The sequence below is a fragment of the Cololabis saira genome, chromosome 12 (assembly GCF_033807715.1).
Source record: "Cololabis saira isolate AMF1-May2022 chromosome 12, fColSai1.1, whole genome shotgun sequence".
NCBI classification, from domain to species: Eukaryota; Metazoa; Chordata; class Actinopteri; order Beloniformes; family Belonidae; genus Cololabis; species Cololabis saira.
Genome location: NC_084598.1, coordinates 6,204,062 through 6,228,048, shown reverse-complemented (window position 1 = coordinate 6,228,048; position 23,987 = coordinate 6,204,062). Strand labels below are relative to the sequence as shown.

The 23,987-nt window shown below is 41.0% G+C and overlaps 2 protein-coding genes across 6 annotated transcripts in view; both read right to left on the bottom strand.

The window, feature by feature from the left end:
- The window catches only part of LOC133456187 (dynein axonemal heavy chain 5-like), an 87,292-nt gene extending 79,216 nt beyond the window's left edge, over positions 1 to 8,076 (bottom strand). The window contains exons 1-10 of the mRNA XM_061734645.1: positions 8,041 to 8,076; positions 6,543 to 6,813; positions 4,592 to 4,674; positions 3,391 to 3,579; positions 3,200 to 3,304; positions 2,924 to 2,974; positions 2,132 to 2,203; positions 1,939 to 2,040; positions 1,322 to 1,508; positions 580 to 745 (exon numbers count right to left, since the gene is read on the bottom strand). Of these exons, the coding sequence (XP_061590629.1) occupies positions 580 to 745; positions 1,322 to 1,508; positions 1,939 to 2,040; positions 2,132 to 2,203; positions 2,924 to 2,974; positions 3,200 to 3,304; positions 3,391 to 3,579; positions 4,592 to 4,674; positions 6,543 to 6,813; positions 8,041 to 8,076 (1,262 nt within the window). The remainder of the gene's footprint in view (positions 1 to 579; positions 746 to 1,321; positions 1,509 to 1,938; positions 2,041 to 2,131; positions 2,204 to 2,923; positions 2,975 to 3,199; positions 3,305 to 3,390; positions 3,580 to 4,591; positions 4,675 to 6,542; positions 6,814 to 8,040) is intronic.
- Positions 8,077 to 18,216: 10,140 nt separating this feature from the next.
- Positions 18,217 to 23,987, bottom strand: part of LOC133456725 (uncharacterized) — a 28,616-nt gene continuing 22,845 nt past the window's right edge. For 4 of the 5 annotated variants that reach the window (XM_061735275.1, XM_061735278.1, XM_061735276.1 and 1 more), the window contains 8 exons: positions 23,746 to 23,830; positions 22,768 to 22,913; positions 22,576 to 22,666; positions 22,314 to 22,462; positions 22,119 to 22,204; positions 21,947 to 22,022; positions 21,680 to 21,798; positions 18,217 to 20,341 (listed from right to left, as the gene is read on the bottom strand). In XM_061735275.1, the coding sequence (XP_061591259.1) occupies positions 20,197 to 20,341; positions 21,680 to 21,798; positions 21,947 to 22,022; positions 22,119 to 22,204; positions 22,314 to 22,462; positions 22,576 to 22,666; positions 22,768 to 22,913; positions 23,746 to 23,830 (897 nt within the window). In that variant the 3' untranslated portion in view covers positions 18,217 to 20,196. Of the gene's footprint in view, positions 20,342 to 21,679; positions 21,799 to 21,946; positions 22,023 to 22,118; positions 22,205 to 22,313; positions 22,463 to 22,575; positions 22,667 to 22,767; positions 22,914 to 23,745; positions 23,831 to 23,987 lie in introns of those variants that run through there. The other variant, XR_009783817.1, reaches the window with a different exon arrangement.

Genomic DNA, 23,987 nt, shown 5'->3' with positions numbered 1-23,987 from the left:
CGCACCGACTCACCAGACGTATTGACGGAACTGGTCGCAAAAATAATTCCACCTCAATTATATGAAATTGGTTTGGATTTTCCGCAAGCAATCGAGCTCAAGCGAATGTAATTTGGAAAGTTTGCACGAAAACCGTTCGCATGTCGGTGGTAACACGGCGAATCTGTTCAATCCCCTGAAGAGGAAGCACAGTGAGCTGCCGAGAGCCAAATAGCGAGGGGTCCGGCAGCACCGCAGGCAGCAGCAGCAGCTAGCATGAGACCAAAACAGACAACATAAACATTTGACAAATCAAGCAAGTGATGGAAAGAGGTAAAAGAAGTTATTACCTTTTATCTTGCAAAGGACATGGCAACACTCAAGAGGGTACAAAAATGAGGATTTAAACGCCTGCTTAAAGTAGCTGACCCGCGGTACGACCTGCCCAGATGTAAATACTTCTCCAAAAAAAGATGTTCTGGTAAAATTCAGCAGCCGGACCGTAACAGGACCACTGAACCGGTTTCATCCAAAAGTTTAGAGTCTTCTGATTTGATCACAAACAGTGAAACAAGGAGGGAGATCATGATGTCGCTCTACCTGTTGAAGAGGACCATGCGCCTCTTCCAGTGCTCCAGCTCAGTTGACGGCCCGACGTCGCCGGCCTCCCTCCTCAGCTTTTTGTCCTCCACCAGCACCATCCTGATCTGCTTGATCCACACCGAGAAGACGTCCTCCAGACGCTGCACCAGCTCAACGTTACTGGCTGAGAGGACAAGCCGTTCTCCACTTTACATAATCAACAACCATGCTTCTGCTTCATGACAGTATTTCAGGATCATCATCACGTCAAAGACGAGTTTGCTCGTTTAAGCAGCTGCTGCTTTAAAGCTGATATCTTGGATTGATAACTTCCTCTCAAGGATTCAGACTTCTTTGGAAGGAGTAAGCAGAACTTGTTCATTTAAACAATATACATTTTACTGTGTATGACAGCCTCCTCTGCAGGGAGTGGCTTAGCAGTCACAGCTGAAGCACAGCAGAGAGGGAGGGGAGGAGCCCGGAAGATCATGCAGTTCTGATACCATCCTAAATTTTGTTTTACCAAGAAAGAGAGTAAGCCGTCTTTAATAGTGTCAGCGTTGTCAGCAGACGTCTTATGCAACAGTCACACAGCGTTCACATTTTACAAGTAAAACATTTTTCATATGAATTTTGTTGCAAGCAAAAAGGTACTTTCACAGGCTTAAAAGTCTAAACCTCCGAACAGTGAGGAAGAGCATGCTGGCCGGACCTCAGAAGGTGAAAGTGTAAGAGATGCAGCTGCAGTGGATCTTCATACCTGCTGCTCTGTAGTCTTCAGGAGTGCTCATCTGCTGGATGGTGTCAGGAAGGTCGACCTGCTGAAGATGAACCTTTCTCTCCATGTTGACTCTGTCTGAATTCAGGTCACTGATAGTCTGATTCACTGAGGACAAAAACGACTGGACCTTTGGACTGGACGCACCGTCCTCCACACAGCCCCACATCTGTCCGAGAGTCCAGAGTAAAACCAAACGTTAACCTAGATGGCAATATGGAGGCTCTACAACTTCAGCATTGGCTCTTTATTCCACCAAAATCTTTCAAACAATTTGATTTTACTGTCTTTTAAAATGGATCCTAAATTTCATTCAGAGGGCAACAGCTCACCAATGCAGTCCCCTCAGGGCTCTTTACACTTCATACAGAGTTCCTTTAACGCATTAGACATTACATACCCAACAAATGCTTTTTGAGCCGCAGTTTGTGACAGAACTCTCATGTTAAAAGGTGGAAACAACAACATATCTGGGCTATGAAAATGTAGAATCACCCCTCCCAGAGTCGGCATGCTTTGACTCAAAATCCCCACTCTTTTAATCCAAATAAGAGAGCAGGAGCCGGCAGCTAAAAGCTAACAGAATGGCTGGTGCGAACCTTCTGAGACTTGAGACCTGGTAACATGAAGCCAGCCAACAGAGTTTCCAGATTTTTCAGAACGCTGTTGTCACTCCCATCCATGACGACAAAGTTCACCTCCTGCACACACGAGAATGTGACGTTCCACAGACAGAAAACAGCTGACTGAACACATCATCATCACGAGTCTCAAGGGTTTTGAGGGAAGGACCTGGTGAATGTTGGCGGTGGTGATGGCCTTCTGTGTGGTTCTAAGGAAGGAGAGATGTGTTCCCAGTAAAGGCTGCAAAAACAGAAAATAAAAACAGGATCAGACAGTGTACATTCATGTGTCTCAACATCTTAAACCCTCAAGACGAGGGGAAAAAAACATCTTCACACTATGTATAAAAACAGTATAGTATGAAGGTGCAAAAAACAGCTCAGCACAAAAAGCTAAATACTCAAACAATTTAACATCATAACAAAGACTAGCGTGTGTGTGTGTGTGTGTGTGTGTGTGTGTGTGTGTGTGTGTGTGTGTGTGTGTGTGTGTGTGTGTGTGTGTGTGTGTGTGTGTGTGTGGAGAGGTGGGGGCGTGTGTAAATGGCAGCTTATTTTGTTAATGGTAAATGATGCAGTTCTGTCACTCCACATTTTGTGCTTTTATTTTGAAAGGCACCATGCTTCTTCTCCTACTTCCTGTCCAACATTTGTAGACTCTCCGGTTTAATTTCATGTAAAATTATTATTTAAATTACTACAATGATTCGTATTAAGTTTCAAATATAAACATGGGTTTATGCATTATGTGAAATATTGTACAATGGCATTTGTATATTTTGTGTCCAATTTATAGTTGTCACGATGTCAAAATGTCGGCGGAGAAAGAGGAGAGATTTAAAGTTGCACCAGTCGAAGCTCTCAGCATTTCGTGTGTTTAATCCAAGTTTCGTGTGTTTAATCCTTGGTGCTTCCGAGGACCTGTGGTGGGCTGTAAAGGAGCTGACTGGTGTCCGCTTACCTCAGAGCTTCCTGTGGTGATGAAGAGTTTCGTTTGAGTCTTGGCTGGCGTCTTTACATCCTGGAAAGGAGGAAGGACAGAGAGAAAGATAGGAAAAAAAGAATGTGTTAAATGTGATGTCATGTGACCAATACTTATAGTCAAAGTATTGGAACAGCCCAACTTTACAGTTGGTTTGTTTTTTTTTATTGAAATTCAAACTTCAGTCCAATAAACACCTACAACTGGCACAAAGTTAACTGCCAGAAGTTTTTTTTTAAAAAAGGCTAACATTACCAGTAATGAGCAAATCCTCCGTTTGAGAACAACATTATGCTCCTGATAGATGAAAACCAGCTGCCTGGATCCGTTTGCAGCAAAGAAATCATCAATCATGCTGATCTGCAAGAATCAGACATGAATTATCCCGAGACCCCCAGAAGATCATTTCTGTGGCGTAATGGTTCAAGAACCTGACTGTGAGTTACTTTGTCATCAGAGACGAAGACGTCCTCCACCTCTGGCTCCTCCATGGTCACAGCATCCACCAGCATGTTGATCAGGTACTTGTGTCGGGAGTCCAGTGCTGCTCTCCTCGCCTCCTTCTTGGCTCGTGCCTGTTTGGCAATTTCCCTTTTATTCTCATTGGCCAGCAGCACCATCCTTCTTCTCGACACCTGCAGTTGCGACAAGGCCTGACATGAAGCTTTTATAGCCAAAAAAAACCCAATCGAATCCAATCAAAAAGGGTCTAAACACGATGAACATAAGTAGTCTGTCTATAGTTGTGGAGTATTCTGGAGTTAAAGCAACGCTGTGTCTATTATCAGCTAAAATTCTAAACTTTATTTGTCATTGAACAGTTGCCTGTCCGATTAAATTTTACCAGCAAGGCCGCAAGGGTGCAAACTAATACAGAAGCATCATAAACAGTATATAACAACAGTATAAGTAAATAAATAATAACAGTAGAGGGACAGAGTCTGTGTATAATAGTATATGTTGACGTATATGATGACGTAGGTGGTATTAGTAGATGGTAATGAACAGGAACAGGAACCCCGCTAGGGGCCAAAATGAAACCCAAAACATCAATAAAAGGGCCATTTTTACGCACCTGACGTCGTCTTAACTGCGTACCGGTCGGCTAGTGGACATACTACTGTCAACAGACAACATCAGCAGAGTTCATGTCCTCTACTTCTACACAACTGATCAATACTTTGATATCAACGACAGCTTGTTTCACCTAGTTTAGAGTCTATTGACAGTAGTTTCCACAACATTCACTAGTTGATTTAAGATTACAGACTTAAGATGGTGGTAATAGCAGATAAGAAAGACAGCCCTTTAAGTTAAAACACCCCCGCCCCCCGTCTGTCTGCAGGGAAACGGTCACTGAAGCCGAAGGACGTTTTTCTAGTCTTGTTAGAGGATTAAAATGGTCATTGATTTCAACACGGGCTGCTTCTTACTGACATTACTGACAGCAATGCTTCAAACATACATTTCCTTCTCACTCTAGACGACTTTGATTCATGTCGTTTTGGTCTTTGATGAGAGTTTACACTCCATAGCATCTAATATAGAGGAAAGGTTCATTTATTTGCAGAATGTGAAGCACAGTAACTCCAGGTTTAAGTGACAGCGCCCCAGTGCCTCCTGCAGCCTCTGATGCAGTTCACTCACTGGGATGGAGGAGGAAGCAGCAGCCGCAGACGTCACGTGATGGATGGGTCTCGGGGTCTGGCCTGCTATTCGCCGGTGTCTGCCTATCGTGTGCAGATCAGATGAAACAAATGTTTTTTAAAGAACAAGGCACACAATCCCTCCAGAAAGAAGATTAAAAACCAACAACCATATCCAGCTGAGAGTCCATGATCACTCCACTCTGCTTTTGCAGTCCTCTCGTCTTTGATGGGTTTAGGATTGCTAGGCAACCAGGTATGTAATCACGTTAATAAAGCGCTGTTTTGCTTTGGGCTCGTCTCTGAGCAACGGAGTGTTGTGAAACAGCAAACCCCACTGGCATGGGACCAGAAAAGCATCAAAATTCAAATTTCAACTAGAGCTCATGCTGGTGCAGTTCTTCTGAAAAGCTCTAAGAACCTTCAGTCCAGTCAAAGAAAATCTTGCTGTGATTATGTGATTGTTATTTTTGAAATTATGAGTGAAATACTGTCACGCCCTGAATGTGTTATTATTGTAGCTGGTGAAGCGTCATAAAATGATTTCCAGTTATTCTGACTCGTAACCTTCATGCTCTCCCCAGAGACCAAGGTTTAGACCCCGTCCACACGTAGCCGGGTATTTTTAAATCCGAATATTTCCCCCATCCGTTTATAAAAAAATTTGCATCCACATTACATCGTTTTTAAAAAAAAACCCTTCCACACATAACCGAAGATCTGCGTTTTCGACCACATTCATAAGCATTCTAACCTGTAGATCATCTGCGGCTCCCGGGGAAGCTGCACCTCCGCGGCTCTCCGCAGGGGCTCCGCGGCTCCTCCGCGGCTCTCCGCGGGGGCTCCGCGGGGGCTCCGCGGCTCTCCGCAGGGGCTCCGCGGCCCCTACGCCGTAGGGTGCGCGTCGCCGCGTACCCTACGGCGTAGCCTCTGTGTCGGTGTAACGCAGTAAGCGGTGGTCAAGAGCAGAGACCATTTATTTAATAAATAGAGAACAGATGCTGGATCATCTGTAGTTCTGTAGTAAACAAAAGTCGCACGTCAGAGCAGATTTGTTGTTGTTTTGGCGCATAATGTGACGTTCGAAAACGCAAAACTCCGGTTGTGTGTGTCTACACGCATCTACATAAACGTAGTTTTCAAAAATCTTCACTTTGCCCGGAGTTTTTTTAAACCTTCGTTTATTTGCGTTTTCGTGTGGATGACAGGTCAAAACGTAGGAAAATATATCCGGTTTAGCAGATATCCGCAGATATCCGGCTACGTGTGGACGGGGTCTTAGTCTCCTGGACCAAAGTTCCAGACGGCCGCAGGTTCTATCCAGGTCTGACTTCTCAGAATGTCGGGCTGATCAACAACACCACAGGGAAAACCTGACACGGTGCAGCTTCAGAGTCAACCGTGGTTATCAGACACCAGGAGCTCAACCTCCATCAGAGAGGAAGATGAAGCAGGAGAAAAATGCTAGAGTATCCCGGAGGTTTTGAGTAATTTAATTGTGAATAAATCACAGCGTAAATTTGAAGTTTGTTCCTCTCTTCTAACTCTTTATCAAATAGGTAATTGTATTTTTGCATGTTTTTACACCTCACTCCTTCCATGTTTTGTTGATAAAATGTGGTTTTAAAGACCAGCCAGTGACCGAGTCAATAATAGACCCTGTAGTCTGCAACTCTTCGTCGGCTGTCAATCACATCCATTCAAAAGGGAAATGACTGTAAACAATGTCGACCCGCTGTTGAAAGAAAAATCATAAAAACCAGACTGGAATCTGCCACAATGCATATTGACAATGCCCAATGTTCCAGGAGCAACCATTAGCAGTACAATTTACATGACTAAGGTGCCGCCCGTGGTTGTAATCATTATCATGATGTTGAAGCATTAAAAGGTCCAAGAGAAAGTTTTGGTCTTGCTAATGTAAACTTTGACTGCATCCACGATGTCCGTACCTCTGTAGATAGCCACAGGACATTTGGGTCTGACCACAGCTCTCTCCGATCCATCTATCTCCTCCACGTTTTCACCCCCAGGAGAAGCCAGGTTCTCCAGTCCAGGATAACTCTGTTCTGGGTCTAACTGAAGTCCCTCCTGTCCTCTCTGGAGCTCTGTGTCCGAGGGATTACAGTCACTCTGGCCGGCATCCGTGGTACTTGAGCGAACAGAGGAGGTCTGTCTGTCCTCAGACAACTCAGCTGGGAACCCAGAGTGTGGATCTGCCATCTGAGGGTCACAACATACAACGCCAGCATTTCAAAACAGTAGCAACACATATTCTACGATTTATTAGAACTGACAGAATCAGGAGTTTGTGATAAACATTAATATGGACCACATTCATTTTTGTTTTACCTCAGAAAGGCAGACGTGTTGAAGTAATTACCTCCAGGGAAAATCTCCTATCTTCTATACTGCAAGTTGAATGAATAATATCTGAATATTAATGACCAGCTGAATAATACTGACTTTAAATCAACACATGTGGCATTAATTACATTTATAAGCAATATCCCAGCTTTAAAGGGGAAAAAAACATTAGACAATTGGTTTCATGCTGAGTTGTATACGTTAGAGATGCACCGATTGATCGGCCCCTGATCGGGATCGGGCCGATAATGGCCCTATTGGTTTTGATCGGAGATCGGAAAATAATAGTTCAGAGCGGCCGATCTGATGACGTTTACAACAACAAACTGCCGCCCGCACCGGCCTTATATATATATATATATATATATATATATATATATATATATATATATATATATATATATATATATATGTGGATATATGTTTATAATTGTTTCTTCATATTATTAAAAAAGCTGAGTTTTACACGATCTGCTTCTGTTTCTCTAGTATATATAGTATAGTGTAGGAGTTTGGGAACAAAAGAGCTGATGAACGCTTTTTGTGGATGAAAGAAAAATTTTTGTTGTTTATTTCCGTCTGTCCTTTCAACTGCCGGTAACCAACAGTAACAGAACACTAACTGAAAAGTCACAATCATCGTTAATAACGGCTAGATCATTCTTGTGAATTCTAACCCACTGAAACTAGTGTCCTGCTAGTGAGTGGCCACTACAATAGTCGTGTTTTTACATGTATGTGTGTGTATTATACATATATATATATATATATATATATATATATATATATATATATATATATATATATATATATATATATATATATATATATATATATATATATACATATATATATATACACACACATATATATATATACACATATATATATATGTATTGTGTGTCTTGCAAAATAGCCTACCTATCATACTCACATGCCAGAATATTCTATTACTGTTAAGCCTAAATGCGCTGACACTTAACTGCGCAGCCATCCAGATGACGAAGAGTGGAGCGGGTGACCGCTCCAAGATGGCGGCCCCACTGAGTGGAGCGGGTCATAGACATAGAAACGTATCCGCACCATGCAGCTGCTGCGACACGTCAACGTCGCCGCCATATTGGATGTAGCAAGACTGCGCTGTAAACTAATACAAGTAAATGGACTTATTTTCATAAAGCGCCTTTCTACAAAGAAATTTACGTTTTACGTCTCATTTATTCATTCACACACGCACTAATATACTTGGGAAACTGTTAGGCACCAAATATTATATATCAAGAAAACATTTAAATTTTTTCAAGTAACAAAATAACATTTGAACCATTTTTCAGACAACAAAATAACATTTGAACCATTTTTCAGACTATAAAATAACATGTTTTGTTGATGAGAAAATTTGTTTCTCTATTTTTCTTATTTTTGTGAGCGGGAATATACAGGACTGTCTCAGAAAATTAGAATATTGTGATTTTCTGTAATACAATTACAAAAACATGTCATACATTCTGGATTCTTTACAAATCAACTGAAATATTGCAAGCCTTTTATTATTTTAATATTGCTGAAAGCTGAAAGCACAAATATCCTATCTAAAAAAATGTGAATATTCTGGGAATCTTAAACTGTAAGCCATAATCAGCAATATTAAAATAATAAAAGGATTGCAATATTTCAGTTGATTTGTAATCAATCCAGAATGTATGACATTTTTGTTTTTGTAATTGCATTACAGAAAATAAAGAACTTTATCACAATATTCTAATTTTCTGAGACAGTCCTGTGTATTGTTTTTCGGCACTACCTTGTTCTCTATAGCTGATATAACATGAATACCTCCTATGTGGGATAGGGTTGCACGGTATACCGGTACCAGTATAGTACCGCGGTACTAGAGTTTTGAAAACGGTACTATACCAGCATTTAAAAACAAACGGTACTTTTATATATTTTTTCTATGCAAACGAATTGGTAAATTGGAGCCTGTCTCTTTAAGCACGGCGAGGTCCGCGAGTGTGACGTAGTTGCAGAAGCAGAGCCGCCTCCCCCTCCCACTCGCATGTTTAGACGGAGGAAAAGAGACAAACGAGAAGTCGCGTGTTAAGCCGCGTTTATACTTGCAGTTCAGAACGCGTACGCGAGACGCAGGATACGCGTGACGTCACGTCTCGCGTATCCTGCGTATCCTGCGTACATTTGACGCGTCGACGTGCACGTTCTCAAAAAGACACTGAACGCGTACGCGACCTGCAGTTCTCGCTCTGGCCGCTAGTATCGCTGTTCCCGGTCTGATCCATGGATCTATAATAAGGTCTGATCCCGGCTGGCACGATTATGCTGCTCTCCCCTGGAGAAAGTTCCCCGTGCATATATTTATGCAATATTTAACTTCCCCCCAGGGTTTCCGTTGTCCGGTAAAATATGCCGAAGTCCGGTATTTTATAATCTCTCCGGTCAAAATACTCACTGGTGCTGCGGGACTAGAGTCCCCGGGAGTACCGCGGATGGCGAGCCCCGGCCGCCGAGCCCCGGCGACCGAGCCCCGGCGACCGAGCCCCGGCGGAGGTACGCGCCGAGCCTCGGTGCCTCCCGGAGCCGGGAGGAAGCGGAGCCGGGAGCCAGGAGTCAATTGACGGGACTTATTTTATTTTAAATACTCTGTTTTTCAATAAAAATACTATTGAATGACTTGGAATCATATTAGGAACAATACATTTTTTGACCATGTTAATCTTTCTTATATATTGACATCTACTTCTCCATATGAACCTAAAATTAACTGGATTTATTGTTTCGTCATTCTTGTTGAGATGGGTGAGGAGAATGCTGGATAAATTAGTCTGGAAAGACTATCCACTTTTGATAATAAGCAATAATAATAAGATAAGATAAAATAGTCCTTTATTACTCCCTCAACGGGGAAACTCACGTAGCAGAAGTACACACACACACACACAGGGAAGGGGGTAAAACAGTAATATAAATAAGTAATACACATTAAAAAAAGAGTAATAATAATAATAATAATGTTATGGTTTTCTTTAGCTTCCTTCTAGGCACCCAGAGCTTTACAGAGATAATTATTCATTCACACACATTCTCCCCGGTGGTAGCTCCGTCTGTAGCCGCAGCTGCCCTGCAGACTGACGGGAGCGTGGCTGCCATATCGCGCCAAACGGCCCCTCCGACCACCACAAACATTCATACACACTCATACACATTCACACGATGTTATAATCTCCTACATCATCCAATATTGTCCTGTAAAAGTGTTCGTTTTTCTAATCTGCTACCGCTGCTGCTGCTACTACTTCTGCTACTTAATATAAGTAGCTTTTCCAACTGTTGCTCTGCTTACTGCCCCCTATCGGTCACCATCGGTATGACAGGCTCTACTCGGGTGGTACGCGACGTACGCAGTGGAGCATGAACAGACACAAAGCAGGCTACGCAGGCTACGCAGGTTACGTGCGTAGAGTATATTTCCGGCTTTAGACAGACAGAGCGGGTTGAAATAAAGTTGAAATAAATAGAGATGGCAGCTGCAGAAAAGCCCGTACTTGTGGACAAAATGGGGGCCCGAAGTACGGTGGAAATATTTCGGGTTCAAACCGCAGTGCGAGCGCTGCTACAAGTGTGTCTCGCAAAAGGAGGCAACACTTCAAACTTGTCCAAACATTTAAAGGACAACCACGCGGACTTGTTCCACGACTTCAGTCAAGAACGACAGCTGATAACTTTGTTCACCAGTTCACTGCACTGTCATGTCAATTAAAGAAGTACAGAGCCTCTCCCAGCCCGTAGTAAACCTACAGCAGCCTATACAGAGAGTTAAAACATGTCCATGGTTAATAAATGCAATTTTTTAAATATTAAAAAAAAATAAAATTACAATCTTAAAATATTTAAATAAATTCCACAGACTATAATATAACTTTAATATATTTTTTATATTTTAATATTATTTAATGTTTCATATATATTATAAACCATTAAGGCAATGAATTATATTAATTAATATTATATATTAAAACACACTTTTGTAAAACATTCCATTAGCCTACAATATCTAATCCTATCCTAAAGGACTGTCTCAGAAAATTTGAATATTGTGATGAAGTTCTTTATTTTCTGTAATGCAATTTAAAAAAACAAAAATGTCATACATTCTGGATTTATTACAAATCAACTGAAATATTGCAAGCCTTTTATTATTTTAATATTGATGATTATGGCTTACAGTTTAAGATTAAGATTCCCAGAATATTCTAATTTTTTGAGATAGGATATTTGAGTTTTCTTAAAGTGTAAGCCATGATCAGCAATATTAAAATAATAAAAGGCTTGCATTATTCAGTTGATTTGTAATTAATCCAGTATGTATGACATTTTTGTTTTTGTAATTGCATTACAGAAGATCACAATATTCTAATTTTCTGAGACAGTCCTGTAGATGATAGAATGAGCCTCAATTTATTTTTCTAGTTATGCCCATTTAATGTTTCATGTGGCCTATAGTTTCAAAACACAAACCTTTTGAACAATGAGAACAAGTAAAATAAAGCAATGGCATTTAAATTAAAATGACCATGTTAATTAAAATACCGTACCCCCTCCCTCCCCCAATTACAGAAGACTAGTGCTCCTGGCTCAGAGAGGGTGACACCACCCACTCAGAAGCAGGAGTTTTTGCTGCTACAGTATTTTATTTAACATGGTGACTTTAATTTGAATGGCATTGCTTTATTTTACTTGTTCACACAGTTCTAAAGGTTTGAACATTTTAATATCCCATGCCAATTATTTATTTTATTCATTGTTGTTATTGTTCCCAAAGTCTGCTTTAAAATAAAGGAAAATATTGACATTTGAGAGTGTTCCACCTTTTTACAAAAAGTATCGAAAAGTATCGAAAAGTATCGAAATACATATTGGTATCGGTATCGAAACAGAAATTTGGTATCGTGACAACCCTAATGTGGGATCAATAAAGTTCTTATTTTTGCCATCTGAGAAAATTAAATATATTATATTTGGTGCCTAACTGTTTCCCAAGTATATTAGTGCGTGTGTGAATGAATAAATGAGACGTAAAACGTAAATTTATTTGTAGAAAGGCGCTTTATGAATTTAAGTTCATTTACTTGTATTAGTTTACAGCGCAGTCTTGCCACATCCAATATGGCGGCGACGTTGACGTGTCGCAGCAGCAGCACGAACACTCGATGCGGCGTCTACGACTCGATGCGGCGTCTACGACGGTCACCCAACGGCGAGCCGTTGGGTGACCGCTCCAAGATGGCGGCCCAACGGCTCGCCAGCGCCGTCAGCGCGTCTATGTATACATGTCTATACGAGTCCTGAACCAGGTCTGCCGGGTTTCAGCTTGTAGTTTACACCAGGTCTGTCACAGCTAGTCGTAGAAAATGTGTGTTCGGTGAAAACGAAGTTATTGATCGAAACAGATTAAATTAACAGTTCTCGCTCAGACACAAAATGGCGCTGGTGCGACTAACGGTCGTAACTCCCGCCAACGTCAAGACTTTTTCCTTCCCTTTCCTTTAATTTCCTAGAATCTATCTCCCAAATGTATGTTGTAAACACTACATCTAGATGGTATGCTATATATAATAAAATAAAACAATATTTACAATAAAACTCAATTAGGCTCCATTAACCTCATTAACTTTCTCCAACCGAACCGTTGTCACGCAAATTACCGGTTCACACAACCACTCGGTGTTATTAACATCAGAACCAGAATCAGCTTTATTGGCCAGGCTCGAACGTTGTCCAACAAGGAATTTGACTCCGGTAATTTCGCTCTTTCGCAGTAGATAAACAATAAACAAATAAACAAATGTGGTATTTTTGACATATGTACAGATAAACATCTAAGGTGCAGCAGTTTGAGGTAGGGAAAAATAAAAATACAAATAAAAAAGGACAGCTCTGAGTAAAATAAAATTAAATAACCTATTTACAATTGAACATTAGACACAACTTACCGAAAATAGCGATATGGTTGATGAAAACAGAAGTGTTCGTCGCTCCCTCGTTAGTGTCGCGGGTGGACTGCTCCCCCTAGCGGCCGTTACTGGTTGGACTCGAGCTCCTCCTACCGGTGTTCTGACTATTTCTGCTATCTGCCGAGAACTGCTACTTTGTGGTTCTGCGCATGCCCACAGTCGATTTTCAAAGTTTGATTGCCACGCTAAATTGATAATATGGGATGTTGACTATTTGATCCTTCAAAATACACGACCCATGACATGAATTGCATTACACTTTGTGAACATTATACGATAAAGAGAAGAAAAAAAAACAATTCTATGGCTTTATTTGATAATCATTCAGTCATTGGCCTTTATTTAACCAGGCAGGTCATTAAGAACATTCTTATTTACAATGACGGCCTGGCAAGCGACAAGGACCACTTGGGGGGAAACGAAGTGGGCTAGGGAGTAAAACACAGTAAAATTGTAGCTCTACAAAGGCCGTTAGGCAACGTTTTTTGGCAAAGCAGCAAAAATGGGCAGAACACCGGCCGTTAGCGCAGCACCACGTGATGCAGATGGCAGTGCGCGCGCACACACACAAAAAACCCAAAAGAGTTGGGGATCCGTTTGAAATAAAAAAAAACAGAAGGCAATGATTTTCTGATCTCGTTAACACATTTTATTCCTAATAGAATAGGTAAGGTAAATGAAGTTTATCTGTATAGCACAATTCAACACAATGTAATTCAAAGTGCTTTACATCAACATTAAAAGCAGCAAGATACAACTGAACAGTAAATAACAAATAAAATGATGAGGTAAAATAATAAAAAGCACAAGTTGTTAAAAAGTAAGGGCAGTAGAGTACAGCAGGTAAGTAATTCAGTAAACTAATGTTTTTATCCTGATTTAAAGGATCTACAGTTGGAGCAGACCTCAGGTCTACAGGAAGTTTGTTCCACCGGTGAGGAGCAGAATAACTGAACGCTGCCTCACCTTGCTTGGTTCTGGTTCTGGAACCACAACAAACCAGATCCAGATGAACCTCAGGGGTCTGGGAGCTTCATAGGAACTAACAGATCCAGCATGTATTTTGGTCCAAGACCATTCAGGTCTTTGTAGACCAGCAGTAAGATTTTAAACTCTGGAAGCCAGTGTAGTGATTTAATGACCGGTGTAATGTGGTCCAGTTTCCTGGTGTAATATGGTCCAGTTTCCTGGTGTTTGTAAGGACTCTGGTGGCAGCATTCTGGATCAGCTGTAGTTGCCTGATAGATTTCTTGTTAAGGCCTGTAAAGATGCCATTGCAATAATCAAACCTACTGAAAATGAATGCATGGATAAGTTTTTCCATGTCTTGTTTAGACAGAAACCCCTTAATTCTAGCAATGTTATTCAGGTGGTAATAGACAGATTTAGTGATAATAAATGACACATCTGATAAATGACACATCAGATGTTGAAACACATATTTTGCCATATCTAAGAATACAATTAGCCTATTTTAAATTTGATGGCAGTAACATGTTTCAAACACGTTGGCGTGGGTTTGTCGCTAATCTGTGTTTCATTCTTTCTGTCTATTTATTATTGTCAATCACAAATTGAAAAGTGACATTTTATTTTGTTTTTCGTCTTTTAATCTAGCACAAAAAACTGTCTTGTTTTGCATATTTCAACTTTAGACTCGGATAAAAATAAGAAATGGTAAAATGTAGGTCAAGAAAAAAACTTTGATTTTCTTCCTTTTATTCAATGAACTTAAATAATCAGCTGATGTGCAATAACCTGTGAATAGTATGTTTTTATTCTGTTCCTATTCAGAAACTATGTACATCATCTTCATCATCATCACGGTCCAGTCAGAGTCTGTCCCCACAAACTGGTGCTGCTTCAGCCCCCGAGGACCATCAGGGCACAACTCATCCTGTCTCAGCACAAACACCGTCCTGGTCACTCTCTCCACCTGAAGAGGGAAGAAGAACGAAGAGAGGAGCTAAACGAGTGTTTGCAGACTCCTCCATCAGCTGTCAGTCAGTGATGCAGCACATCCAGGACTTCAGGTGTTCAGAGCTGCAGTGGAGCAGCTGTGTGTCTGTACATCCTGGAAGGCTGTCAGCTGGACTACACCTTTATTTCTGGACACGTGAACACAAGCACAACACTGGTCTACATCACACATCTGGATCATTTGATCCTGAAGCATGTCATCATCCTCCTCTCACAGCTTCATGAGGAAAGCAGCCGCTGAGAAGCTGCAGCTTCACTGGAAACACTGGATCTTTGCTCTGATACCAACTGGTTTTAATAGAAAACTGCTTGAAGCAGCAGGACCGACTCTAACCTCCACTGACCTGAGAGTCTGCAGCTGGTAGTCTGGACTCTCCACCAGATCAGACAGCTGCTCCACATCTGCAGCCTGCAGGTTGTTCAGACTCAGGTCCAGATGTTTCAGATGGGAGGGGTTGGATTCCAGAGCTGAGACCAGAGAGAACAGCTGATCTCTGACAAACTGCAGCTCTTCAACCTGAATAAAGACACCAGAGAAGAAGAAACCAGAGCAGTCAGATGGTCAGTGTGGATCAGCAGGAGATCCGCCTGATGTCTGCAGGTTAGTGTCAACACAACTTTCACATCAGATTCAACTAAACAAATAAAACATGTCTGACCTCAGAGTCTCCAGTCTGCGGTCTGGACTCTCCAGGAAACCACACAGATGTTTCACTCCTGAATCCTGCAGCTTCTTGTTGAAACTCAAGTCCAGATGTTTCAGAGGGGAGGGGTTGGACTTCAAAGCTGAAATCAGAGAAGAACAGCTGATCTCTGACAACTTGCAGTCCTCCAACCTGAATGAAGAATAAAAGATGTGAGCTGAAGCCACCAGGATGCAGGTTAAAACATTCCAACAGAACCAGTGAACAAGAGCTTCATCAATATTCATGACATCATGCTGCTGCCCCAATAAAGACGTATTAAGACATGATATTAAAAACCTAGAAAGAGATGTTTTCCATGGTGAGAGTTTTATATTTGCTAGACTTGTATTAGTTTAAATGAAATTTAACAGTAGTCAAAGGAAACCAACATTGGTTTAACTAATTTAAGCCACAGTAACAAGTTATTCAGTAAATGAGCTCTACAGCTCATATGTTGAGCTGAACGCTCTGAGTTTATTAACAGCGTCTGGAGGACATTTTTGCACATATCAGCTGTTTAAGCTCCTCGTATGTTTCCATTAGAAGCTGTTGTTCACTCGGTGAAACATCAGCAACACTCGTCCTCTCCATTTCTGAATCAGGACATCTGGGACCGACCTCACGGTCTGCTTAAGACAGACGTCAACGTGCACGTACCAGAATTAGTTCAACCTGGCTTGACATAGCTGCACCTCCTCATCCTGGATCGTCTTCCTGCAGCGGAATCATCCCGGATGAACTCAGGAGGAGATGGCAAGCCTTTTTCACACATCCTGGACTTCTTCTTTCTACTTTCAAGAAACAAACCTCCCACTGTCCCAGAAAAACTACGTCAAGATGATCAACCATGAAACTAATTCAACCGTGGAAAACATTTGTAAAAGCTGCAGAGAAAAGGAGCTGGAGATTAAATCTGGAATACAATATGTAATCCTGGATCAATCTGGGATTTAATCATACTTTTTTCTGAAATATGCTTTTAAACTCATAAAATTATAATTTTTTAAATGCAATACTAATAATTAATTGCACAATTCCTCTATTGCCTATTTAAATGTTGTAAGAAATTTATTTTTGTTATTTCCCAGTTAATTCTAGATCAGGCATGTCAAACTCAGTTTGGCTCTGGAGCCGGATCCAGACTTTCTGTTCTCAGGTGGGCCGGATCAGTAAAAGAATGTCAACTCCAAATATTTAGCTTTGTTTTTCAGTACTATGCTTTATCATTCAGCCTACATTTGTAGCCTACCCTACATATTATAATCATGGATGACAAGGGATCTTTTCTAAGCAAAACACATTTATTCAAAACAATGGAAAAAAATGATTTTCATGTTTGGCGGTGAATGTGTTAACAACTGGTTTATTTTAACAGTTGAGTGAATGCAGTTTTACACCTGAACCAACTCACCACATTAACAAACTCAGGTGGGAGCTATGAAAAAAAATATTTTGCCTTAATTGTCATACTGCTTTGAAATAAATAAAAATAGAAATACAAAATAAAAGTTATAGCAGTGCTATACTGAAAACATACTGCACAATATTAATTGTCTTAAATAGGAAACCAGATGAATCTTATTTTTAATGATCTGTATTCATGAATCCAAACAAATTTTGTGTCATCGCACTTTTTTTCTCTCTCTCTCACTGCATTCCTGCAGTCTACTTGCTGCTCCTGAAACGTGGCATCTTTTTGCCTTCACAAGTGAATTGATATTAGGTGTCAAATCCTGAGTAGCAGCACATTTAACAATGTCATTTAAGTGTTTATTTGTTAACCTTGAGCGCTGCTTTTTTTTATTATTTTTTATTACGGAGAACACCTGTTCACAAAGATAAGTAGTCCCAAACATGCATAGAACCTTTGCAGCCATGGCTGTTAAATTGGGATAACCTGGCACGAGATATTGATAAAACGTATCCAATCCCACGGACCCAAATTTATCCTTCATAGCGGAATCCCACTGCACGTTAATAAGCTCAAATTGAATGTCAGATGGCATATCAGAAGGCTTCACTGTAAAAACTCTGCCAGCAGCAGGAGTTCATGCAGGAGTTCATTCCCATCGCACCTCCCATGAGCCACAGCCTGAAGCTTTGGAGGAAAGGTTGCCACAGTTCATACATCGGTGCGCCCTTGAGCAAGACACAGAACCCTGCACTCCCGGATATGTTCACTGGAGTGCAAGTATATGTACAATAGCAACATCACTTCCTAGGTGTAATAGGGAGAAATAAGATGTCTGTATATGTTAAACACTTTGAGTGGGCAGAAATGCATTATATAATACAGTCAATTTCCTTAGCTGCATATTTGGTTAAAGAAAATGTCCTCTAGAGCCAATGTAAAAGAAATACTGACCCACAGATTTAATGAGCTTCTTCTCTCATGTTTTCTTTAACAGACACAGTTTATGCATATTATAATTAAACCGTGAGACTAGAATATGCTTGATTGTCCATGAATGTGGTTTTGTTCATGAATGTGGTTAAATCAAAACTTTAGTTACAGAAATTTAATTTTATAAAATCAATAAAGACACATGATGAAATCACACACGGACATGCTTTTATTGATCAAGTCCCCATTTTTTTCCACCAATAAAAACAAACATTCTTTCTACATCATTTCATCAGGAAACTAAAAACTGAACTATCACCATTGAAAAGAAGACTACATAGTTTAAAAAGGTGCCAGTCGATGTCAGGGGTAAAAGTAAAAAATGCAAATCATTTCAGCAAAGTTAGCACCGTGGCTGCAGATCAATCATGCAAACATCTGTTTGCTGTCTTCCCTCCTGTACGCATCTGCAACACTGACTGAAACATGAAACTACGGTAACATGAACCGACCCCGAATAAAGATTTCATGATGCATATGAGAAAAACAATTGTGCATAAAAACATGATTTAAAAACTTCTGAACATTACTGACCACATTTGCAGAGAATTAAGGAAGTGAAGAAAAAAATCACAAAAAATTCATTAAAAACTCATAACACATAAAAATTAAAAACTCAAACAAATGAGATGAGTCTGAAGCTCAGTGAGCGTTACAGAACCTTTGAGTGGTTTTGTATATAACATCAACCAACCCAGAGAAGCAGCTGGGAAGCAACGCAGGGTCACAGTTATCGTTCATCTACTCAGCGCCTTCCTGATTCCTGGATGAACTGATCATATTGACAACATCATTTTCAGCACCAAATTCACACCAAAGCTTTTTTTGCTCTTGCGCTTCCACGCAATGCTGTTACATTCTAACGTTATGTTTTAGTGTACATGCTTCATGGGATTAAAAGTGCAAAACCACAATTACAGCACTTTAAGGTCCGGTCCTACTTTACAAGTCAGTAAAACTGTTATTTCATTGTCTGTGACTCAATTCAAAATATCTTTTTTTGTTCTCTATAAATGACAGTCCTTAAAATACCTAAATTGTGAGCACCAATGCAAACCCACTGAGGTAATTTTCCATAAAATCATTGGTGGTGAAAGTATTAAAATGGAGATTTAAAAAAAAAAAAAAGCTGAGCTAATCTGGAGGGACAGCATTACATCCCTGGTATGGTTTACATTTACAAAGGATACAGTACAAACCATGTGAAGTAAAAACATGATATTCATAAATAAGCAAATATTAAAAAACTAAACTGTAACTGCAGATTGTAACCAGTAAACCAGTGTTGAGGTAGAGAGCAGGGCCTGTAGCACAAAGTGAGCTCGGTGTCTCGGTTGGTAGTCAGGAACCAACAAACAGTGACGTTGCAGATGTTTAAAAGATGTTTGAAAGTTTCATATCACACAGACGGGATCTATTAACTGCAGCCACATTGTGTTCTATCAAACCACATGTGTTAAATTCATACTTCAGTTAACAAGTTTAAAAAAATCTACAATCAATTTGTGCAATTATAAGTTTCTACAATGTCATTAAGATTAAATGTTAGAAACGTTTGATGGATAAAAAGTCTGCGACCACACTTCACCAACTCCTTTCACAGTTTCACTCGTTTCTTTCAAACAGCAAGGCAACATGAGCGTTGTTGGAGGGAGTCGTGTGCAACATCACAGCCACCACAAGTTCATGATGTAAAGTAAACTCAGCCCGGCTCACAGAGGTGTATCCGTGCACGGACCACAACAAACGTGCACCAGCCCTGCCTTGAGCGGCCACTGTGAAGGCAACAAAGTGAACATCCTCTGTTGCCATAGTGACTAAACAGTGATTTAGGTCTGAAATGCCATAAAAACCTGAGGGCGGGCTAATGTCCCCTCTCACTTTGTGACAGGCCTGTGTTCTGAGCACCATTAACAGTAACAGTATTTCCCAAAGGAAACCTGAAAAAACTAAACCAAAAAAACTGACCTGGCATCCTGGTGATCGAGGATCATGGATGACGGACAAATCACAGGATTCAAAAAAGTTAAAGGACCTACATTAGTTCTGTCTGTTGAAAAACATAAAAGTAGACAGAAAGAGGGAATGATAAGGCATTACGTTAACCACTGCTGCGCTGCTGTGAAGATGCACTTCACCGTCACTCCTCAGTTTCAAAATAATCCTTCAGTGGAGCCAAGAGGTGACGGATGACGGGGACAGCCCATGAGCGACCCAGGACTCTCTGCCTTTGCGCTCGACCCATGTTGTTCACGTCCGTGTAGTGTTTAGGAAAACCAAAGATCCTGCAAGAGTCGACAACATGGGAAACATCATTTTAGTGTGTCTGCGTGCACACTAAAGTATATTGAAAGGCCTGGCCGATGTACTGGAAATCACACACCAGACAATCTGGACTGCACTCAGGCAGGATTAAACCCTAGAGAGTCTGGTTTGTCTTGCTCTGTTTCACGCTCAGGCACGAATGCATGACAGTCGATCCAACAGTCGTGTATAGTGGGATAACCCAGACAGCCTGACCAGAAAAACTCAAAAAAGCCACTTGCCATCACGTCTTTCATCCTGAGACTGCATTTGCTTTTAGTAAACAAATAGGTGCTTAATATAACTTCATGCTTTAAAAAAAAAATATTACTGTGTCAAATAGAGCAAAACCTTAGCTGCGTCCGAAATCCCAAACTTCCACCCTAATGAGTAGCAAAAACAGTATGTGAGATTTTTTAGTGCGTCCGAAACATTAGTACGTACACAATAGTACAGTATGTACTATCCGTACTCATTCCAGAGAAATGTATTAGTGTGGATTGATGGACACTAGCTAAGCAGAAACTTCCCACAATGCAATGCAGCGGTGTTTGGTTGCTAAGTGCTGCACAGATACGTAGCAACCAACAAAAATGGAGGATAAAGGTACCAAGCAAAGTTCCAGCAGCAGCACCATCACCATCACGCTACGATTCAAATGTGAGTAATTAGGTGTGCTTTTGATTTGGTTTCCATAAGATATTAACCAGATGAGTTCATCATTTATCACTTTATTGTGTGGGTAAGTGTATTTGCAAAGTTTACGAATGAGCTAACTACAGGCAGCCAATGATAGCTAGTGCTTATGTTATTGTTTTATGGCATAACGTTAACGTTAAGTGAGAGGGGGTAGGGAAACACAACTACGACGTCTGTTAAGCCTTCTTCTTCTGTTTCTCGTTAGAAGTTGAAGAAGTAAGAATAAAACCACACAGTGCAGGAGAAATGTCATCTTGTTTGGGCCAGAATAAAAGGGAAAGAGTGGAGCGGTGCTGCTACTGCTGCTGTGACAGGAGTTGTTACCATGGTAACAACAGCGGTGCTGCTGCTGCTGCTGTGACAGGAGTTGTTACCATGGTAACAACTCCCCCTCCCAACGGCAGGAAGAGCCGTGTGTGTCTGAGTAGTACGTCCCAATTATTGCATATTACTGATATTTACTAAAAAGTGAGCCGAACGTAAGTATACTTTTTGAGTATATACTGTTTAGTATGGCATTTTGGACCCATCGCTTCTTCTATTTATAGAATGTAGCAAGAACAATACATAAAGCAAAGTTCATCATGTTTCCATAGAAACCTCTTGGTAAATCCACTCACTGTTCCATCTCAGTGCACCACAGGTAATCCTCCTGGCCGTTCATGGAGACAGGAAGTGGCCCCGTCTTCCCCTGCCTGATGGAGTTTGGCTTTGTTGTGATTGTGCGCACTTTTTCAAACTGCAGGGATAGATGACAAATTTAAGATTAAATTCAACCACAGCAAAGATTTTAACCCATGTGGAAGGACGGATGACTGCTTTTACAAATATGAACCACATTAAAGTGAGCGCGATACAAACTGTGTTACATCGTAAAAGACTTCTACCTTTGCCTGACGTCCAGCTTCCAAACAATCCTGGAGAGTCAGTTTGTCATTGAGAGACTTGGAATTGGAAACAGGTCTGAAAGACGGGAGTATAAATCCATCAGACTCTTCAAACACACTCATCTTTCAGTCACTTTGCATATTAAGGGAATGTGATGACGTTGGTTTGTACCTGTTCATGCCAGGAACGTTTCCCCAGAAGTAGCGTGCTCTGTGAGCAGGACTGAGTTTCACTGCATCAACCAGGACTGGGTTACACTGAAAATAAAATAAAGGAGAATTCTAATATCAAGTATTAAACTTATTTCAGTCAGTTTGCCTCCATGGGGCTGGCATATTACTCTGAGCAGAAACCACAACTGATCACCTCAAGGAACCGGCAGATGTCGGATTTATCGTTGGCAGACATAAAAACCACGTTCTCGAACAACCAGAAGAACGGCCGGTTGTCCTCCTCCTTGGGCTTCAACAAGGTGAGTATGCGGTAGAACTCAAAAAACAGTCTTCCAGTGCCCTCTGCAGGTGAAAGAAGACACGGGGAGGTTAAAGAGGAGCTTATCTGTGCAGGGGCAGTGAAGCGTTCAGCATGCAACGCTTTAAAACTCATTTCAAGCTTAGAAGCTGCATACCAAACAATCCTTTCCGATTAGGGTTGACCATGGACAGGTCGTTGCAGGGACTGCCACCGATCAGGAGATCAAAAGGACCCCATTCAGCCAGCTTAAATTCACAAAGTTTGATTTCAGCTCAGATCAGGACCTCTAGTCCTGGCTACAGACACAAACATGTTTCAGCCTGGCCTTTCTGCAGCGGGCACTCACGTGTTTCCTGGTGATGGTGCGAACATCATTGACGTATTCAATCTTCCCCTCGTGCTTGACCATCCCCACGGCGATGGAGTCGTAGCAGATCTCCGAGGCCAGGTACCGCTGGATCTTGAAGCCCAGATCTTTGAGCACCAGATATCCTGCCATTAAGCAATTAGAAGCAGAGTCACTGGAAAGTATGCACATATGTAAACTCCATTTCAGCTGTAAGTGTGTTTGCCTTTTTGATTCAGATTAGCTGCTTAACTTCTGTTAAACAGGGAAAACTGTAATGTTCTTTACTTTCACGTAAAGACAGGCCGTCATTCACACGGGCTGAGTTTAAATCCAAAGTTACGGTGGCCGAGACCCGCCATTGTTGAAAATAAAAGTAACGCTGCAAACAGAAACAAACGTCGCTGCAAATAAAATAAACGCTTAGCAAATAAAATAAATGCTGCAAACAAATAGAAATGCCACTGCAAATAAAAGAAACGCTGAAAATATAAAGAAACCCCGCTTCAAATAAAATAAAAAACTACGCAAATAAAAAAGCCACAACGGAAGTGAATTACCCGGGGCTGTTTTTGCCGATGCGCCGGTGTTTTTATGTGAGAGGTGTTGTTGTTTTTGTTGTTTTTGTCATTAATAATACATGTAATGCCAAGAATAATCTAAAGCGTGGGTAACAATAGTTATTTGTATGAATGTGAAGTTGAAGCTTTGTGTGGTGGTCAGGGACTTCTCCTCTCACGTAAAAAACACTGGTGCATCAGCAAAAATAGTCCCCGGTAATTCACTTCCGTTGTGGCTTTTTTCTTTGCGTAGTTTTATTTTCAGCTGCGTTTCTTTTTATTTGCAGCGTTTCTTTAATTTGCAGCGGCGTTTGTTTCTGTTTGCAGCGTTACTTTTATTTTCAGCAATAGCGGGTCTCGGCCACCGTACAAAGTTTCTTAAAGTTGTTTGCACTACTGGCTCACATGATGAACCTACCTGTAGCTATCCCATCAAAAAGCGAGAGGACCTTGAGGGGCCGGCGCTCGTTGGCCGGGATACAGGTGTAAATTCTGTGAGGCTCCTGTGGTAAAAAAAACAAGAGTTAAAGCTTAATTTTGACCTTTGGATTAAACTGAGTAATTATATTAGCTCACAAATGGCTTTTTTCCACTAGCACCTACTCGACTCGGCTCCACTCGGTTTGGTTCTTTTCCACCAGGGGTCTAACTTGCCTAGTA